The sequence below is a fragment of the Brassica napus genome, chromosome A8, assembly GCF_020379485.1.
Source record: "Brassica napus cultivar Da-Ae chromosome A8, Da-Ae, whole genome shotgun sequence".
NCBI lineage: Eukaryota > Viridiplantae > Streptophyta > Magnoliopsida > Brassicales > Brassicaceae > Brassica > Brassica napus.
In genome coordinates, this window is record NC_063441.1 from 17,054,720 (window position 1) to 17,060,719 (window position 6,000).

At 33.5% G+C, this 6,000-nt stretch overlaps 2 protein-coding genes across 2 annotated transcripts; both read left to right on the plus strand.

The window, feature by feature from the left end:
* The first annotated feature begins 854 nt into the window (after positions 1-854).
* LOC106359105 (alkane hydroxylase MAH1-like) lies at positions 855-2,239 on the plus strand. Its single transcript, XM_013798858.3, has one exon. The coding sequence runs from the start codon at positions 1,254-1,256 to the stop codon at positions 2,124-2,126; it is 873 nt and encodes a 290-aa protein (XP_013654312.2). The 5' UTR covers positions 855-1,253; the 3' UTR covers positions 2,127-2,239.
* Positions 2,240-2,735: 496 nt separating this feature from the next.
* Positions 2,736-5,464, plus strand: LOC106361507 (S-adenosylmethionine carrier 1, chloroplastic/mitochondrial-like). Its single transcript, XM_013801257.3, has 13 exons — positions 2,736-2,905; positions 3,075-3,145; positions 3,260-3,373; positions 3,492-3,574; positions 3,683-3,759; positions 3,875-3,965; positions 4,060-4,113; positions 4,185-4,280; positions 4,371-4,460; positions 4,561-4,612; positions 4,849-4,910; positions 4,979-5,059; positions 5,182-5,464. Exons 1-13 carry the CDS (start codon positions 2,751-2,753, stop codon positions 5,305-5,307), a joined length of 1,152 nt encoding a protein of 383 aa, XP_013656711.2. The 5' UTR covers positions 2,736-2,750; the 3' UTR covers positions 5,308-5,464.
* The last annotated feature ends 536 nt before the right edge of the window (positions 5,465-6,000 follow it).

Genomic DNA, 6,000 nt, shown 5'->3' on the forward strand with positions numbered 1-6,000 from the left:
TATAATAATTTAGATCGGTTTAATTATTATTATTTTGATATAGTGAATAGCGTTAAGTTTTCTTAATTAAATAATAAATTTTGCTCTAATTTAGTTAAAACTGTATTAACTGTTAATTAAATTTTATTTTTGAATTGTGTGAGAATTAAGTGAAAGTGAATTTTTAAATAATACATTATAGAAATATTCTTAATTTTTAAATTAATAATAAATAGAGATTGGCAAATATACCACTTTCACGTCAAATATATGGTCATACAAGGAAATCTCTTAACCATGCTAAACTGTCGACAAAGAAACTAAAAACAGTTCAATTTTGCTAGCTCCTCGTAAAGACATAACCTCTTGTATTACTTTCTTACCAAGAGATATCTTCATCCATCCAATCTGCTTCATCATCAAGAAACTCTCATTTAAATAAGAGAAAAAAACTAGGATAGCATCAAAGCAATTTTTTGTTCACAAACCAAGTTTTTGTTCTCAAACTATTACTCAAGGCTCAAAGTCACAAAAATAAGTTTCATTAAAAAAGTAAATATACACTTATACCTCTTGGGTTAATTAATCCAAACCTTAGACTTAGAGTCTAGAGTTAAGGGGTGGAATTTTGGAATTAGGATTTAAAATTTTATAAAATAAAAAATAAAACCAAAAAAATTAAAAATAAAAATATAAAAACAGTTTCAAAAAGTATTTTTGAATTATAAAAAGAAAATTTGAAAAAAAAAAAAATTTAAAAAAAAATTTAAAAAAAGTTTTAAAAAAATTATAAAAAATTTCGAATCTGAAAATATATAATCTGGAATTTTTTTTATTTTTATTTTATTTATTTTTATTTGTTTATTTAATTTTAAACCAAGAATATTATGAATATTTTACCATTTAATGAGTGTCATTTTTGTGACTTTCTCCTTTTATTGCTATTTTTGAGACAAAAACTCAAAATGTGCTATTATTGACAATTTCCCTTTAAATAACTTACTCGTCAAGAAATATTTAACTTATGTCTTTGCGCTGGATGCTTTTAACGTGATTTTTGCATGTAGGATAGATCACTCGACAATTCAGCTCCTTCTTACGATAATTGTTAAATCAAATTATCGGCATATGGTTATTGAAATACAGACACGCTATTTCCGGACATATCTCCAGTATGAATTAAATGGTAAATCCTCTATTTATATATCATATGTTTATAATTCAACTTCCTTCTTATGCTCTCTTCTCTGCACAAAATCAAACATCTCTAGTTAATGGCTTCGATCGGTTTATTTGAAGCATTCCTAGCTTTGTTTTGCTTTCTTATCGTCAATTATTTTCTCAACAAGAAACCCTTTGATTTCTTGCACATCAAGAAAACCCTTCAAAGCTACCCCTGGAACTGGCCCTTCTATGGGATGACTCCAGGTTTGCTTGTGAGGATCCACCGGATAAACGACAGCGTTGAGGTTCTCGAGAACTCTAACATGACGTTCCCATTCAAGGGTCCATGGTTTGCTGGGAAGAATGTATTAATCACAGTCGATCCAGCTAATATTCAGCATATAGTGAGCTCAAACTTCTCCAACTATATCAAAGGTGCAGAGTTCCAAGAGATCTTTGAAGTTTACGGAGACGGGATAATCAACTCAGACGCCGAGCGAGCTAGCAAGCTGAAGAAGTGTTATCAGGCCCTACTCCATCATCAAGGGTTTCAAAAGGATTCAATGAGCGTCACAACAAGCAAGCTCAAGGACGTGTTATTGCCTCTTTTCAATCATTTTTCAGAGGCAGGAACGGTCGTGGACTTACAAGATGTGTTCCGGAGATTCACGTTCGACACTACCTTAGTTACGATAACTGGGTCTGATCCTAGATCTCTCTCCATTGACATGCATGAAAATGAGTTCGTTAAAGCATTAGACGATGTTGCGGAAGCGATTGTGTATAGGCATTTTACACTAAGATTCATGTGGAACCTCCAAAAGTGGATAGGGTTTGGACCAGAGAAGAAGATGGTAGAAGCTGATGCAATAATTGATCGTGTTTGTGCAAAATATATATCAGCTAAGAGAGATGAGATACAACAAGGGACACAAGATGGAGCCACTTCCTGGTTTTATTTTTCACATGAAGCACGGTCTTAAAGTCACATTTAAGAAAAGATGCTCTACTTAAAAATTGAAATAATGAATGCTTAAAATAGATGTTTTAGAAGCTCTCAAAACTTGTATAAAAATAACAAGGTAATGGTGTTTCAAGATTGGTTAATAGTCAGGACCGGCTCAGAAAGGGACAAGCAGTTCAACCGTCTCAGGTCCAAGCCCGTGCCTCCGTAAAATAATAATTAAGAGATTCAATTTTTCTATAAATCTATATATTTATATATATATAAAATAAATATTATTGAAAAGGGCCTAAAATTATTTGATATGTATATCGTTTTATTTTCATTATAAATATACAAAATATTACTGATTAAATTTTAAAAACATTTTAAACATTATCTATATATAAATTTTAAAGGGTAACATTTTTTTGTCCTAAGGCGTAACAATTTTGAGCCGTCCTTGTTAATAGTTGTTTTATAATTATTATGTTTGATAATTGAAATGTACAATATTACGTTAAAAATCATGACTGGTAGTTAAAAGAGATGTATCTAATATCATGAATTTTCATAATATATATTTTTATAAATTATATATTTTATATAATTAATTAACGTATACACAACTTCAACGAGAAATCGGTGACGGGCTTTTACAGTAATGGCCCATTACTTCTTTATGGGCTTAGTGGGTCCTTTAAGGCCCATAAATGTGAAGAGCGACGCTTTTAATCAGACATCGAAAAAGCCGAAGAAAGTGAACTCTCTGCTCTATCTCCACCTGCTCCTCTCGCTACTCTACCTACTCATCCTCTGGTAACTATACTTTCTATCCTCTAATCTGGTCTCTATAGCATTGACTACGTTTACTCGTTATCTCTCTATATATTTGTTTGTGTTGTATTGTATTTGTATGTTTCTTCACTTTGGTTGAATAGTTTGGGATTGGTTTTGCGTGTAATGAAATTGAATTTGGTGAAATTAGGTCAGAGAAGCTTCTGATGGCTCCTCTTACACTCTCTGTTGATGTGAAGAGCTCTTCAGCCAGTGCTCCCGGTAATAAAAAAAAAAAGAGATGTCTCTCTTTTTTTCTAATTATTTATTTATATGTTTTGACTCAATTGAAGGAGAGAATGTGTTGTGATATTTACTTAAATGGGTTTTTGGCAGATGTTTCGAATAGATTAGTGCAGATTCCACAGATCAAAAAGAGCAAAGGCTTTGCTTCAGTCAGTACACAAAACGAAAACGAAAACCCTTTTGATTTCTTCCGCACTCTCTTTGGTATGGAACCACTTTGTAGTGTATCTCTTTTGGTTCGTAATTTTTAATGATTTCAATGTAAAGATGCAGTCTTTGGATCTGAAGATGTTTACTTTTCTTATGTTATTTGATGATGCAGAGGGGTTTATAGCAGGAGGTACAGCTGGAGTTGTAGTTGAAACAGCTTTGTACCCTATTGATACTATAAAGACTAGACTTCAGGCACGTCAAACAAAGTTCATTTCTTCGTTTGGATTGAGTTTTAACTGTTTGGAAAAAAGAAAATGTTGAACTTTAGTTCCTAAATTATTTTTTACCTTTATGATGTAGGCAGCTCGTGGAGGTGGGAAGATTGTGTTGAAGGGTCTATATTCAGGATTAGCTGGAAATATCGCTGGTGTCTTACCGTAAGTGCTCTCATCCATAGTGTTCCTATTTTGTTGATATAAAAAAATCAACTTTCTAGTACCTACAAATGATGAGTTTTTGACAAAATTGTATCCTTGTTCTGTTTCTATGAAGGGCTTCGGCTTTGTTCGTTGGAGTTTACGAACCCACAAAGCAGAAACTGCTGAAGACCTTACCTGATCATTTAAGCGCAGTTGCTCACCTGGTGAGAGGTTTTTTTTTAGCTAGATCATTGAATTTGTTCCTTGTATTTTGAGAGTGAAGAACAATAATCTTGTCCATTGTATCAAATTCCACAGACTGCAGGGGCAATCGGTGGACTTGCTGCCTCTCTTATTCGAGTACCTACAGAGGTAAAAAACTTCCTCTCTAATCCTAGAATCCTCCTCCTCAAGTGACATTTTCAATGTGTGTGTTGTTTTAGGTTGTGAAGCAGAGAATGCAGACTGGTCAGTTTGCTTCAGCTCCCAACGCTGTTCGAGTTATTGCATCACAAGAGGGCTTTAAGGGTCTCTATGCAGTTAGTAACACTAACACCTTTTGCTTAATCTCTTCCTTTTAGTCTGTTATTTTTTTTCTGTGTGGTAACTTATTTCATTTTTCTTTCTAGGGATACCGATCCTTCCTATTAAGAGACTTGCCGTTTGATGCTATTCAGTTCTGCATATATGAGCAGCTCTGCTTGGGGTATAAAAAAGCAGTAAGCTTTCTTGGCCAAAAAATAATCAAAAATACAGTAACTGAATAATATTTTGGCCTGAGATTTAAACTTTGCTCAACTTTTGTTTTGTTTTGGCTAGGCGCGTAGAGAGCTTAATGATCCTGAGAACGCTCTAATTGGTGCATTTGCTGGTTCGTGAACGCTTTTAAATACAAAACTTCCGGATCCATTAAGTTTTGGTAGATGTTGCAAATTTCCCCATAATCTGACCTGAGACAGTTAGTTAGGTTTAATTGACTGAACTGAAAGAAGACTCTGTCTGGTCCATTATAATCAAAACGTTGCTTTGTATCTTAACAACTTGTTATTACAGAGGAACCAGTTAGTGACAGTGTGTGATTATTAAGTATAAACTTGGTTTATGCAGGTGCTCTGACAGGAGCAGTTACCACTCCGCTTGATGTTATCAAGACAAGATTAATGGTTCAGGTAGTAATAGTTTTATCACATCTTAAAAAGTCTCTCCAAGTTCCAATCTTCTTTCTTCTTCTTCTCAGGGATCAGCCAAACAATATCAAGGAATAGTTGACTGTGTTCAAACAATTGTCAAAGAGGAAGGAGCTTCTGCTCTCTTAAAGGTACTTACACCACACACACACACTAGTTTACTTACAGTTTCAATCTTTGAAACTCTTTATCATAAGTTGAGCAGAGCTTCTTTTAGTTACTACAAAAACGCTAATCATTGCACCACGATTAGGGTATTGGGCCAAGAGTGTTGTGGATAGGTATTGGTGGTTCAATCTTCTTTGGTGTGCTCGAGAGCACGAAGAGAACACTTGCCCAAAGACGTCCCAAGACGGTTAAAGAATCCAAAGAGGATTGAGTTTATTTCAGCTTATTATGATTCTTAAGGACAATAAAATGGTTGAAAGATGATACTGTTTGACATTCAACCGAGTCCCTTTGTGTGATCAGACTTTGTCAAGTACTTGTGTTCATTTCAACTTTCATTCAATAAATAAAATATCATTTCTTGAAAATAATAAGCACACTATTCAAATATTATTGAAGCTTATCAACTTTATATGTTAATCTTCGTTTCTATGTGTACGATAGTTTTGTTTCAAAAAAAAAATGTGTACGATAGTTTTATAATAAAAGAGTAACGTAAATTCTTGGCCGTTGAATCTTGAACAAATATTTTCGGACCCTCCCAAGAAAATAAAGGAAATGGATAACTTGTAATGGCAAACATAAGTAATAATAACATATGACTTTTATGGTAAGACCTATTGTTTATATTCATATTAATTCACCCTGAATTGTGTCATATTGATTGGTGCAGTTATGTCCAATCATTTGATGGTCCCTCCATGTTAGGGTTTTCAGATTCACTTGATTGTTGTTTAATTAGTGTTCAATTCTTTTCTCATGTTTTGACATTTGTCACTGATAGATATGTTTTTTTCTCGTCTCTTTTTTACTCCCAACTGCATATATTTTTCTTCGTTGTCTTCAGAGATGGTTCCAAAAAACATTTCTAAATCCATGCTTATGCTACCTTGCCTATTCTCTT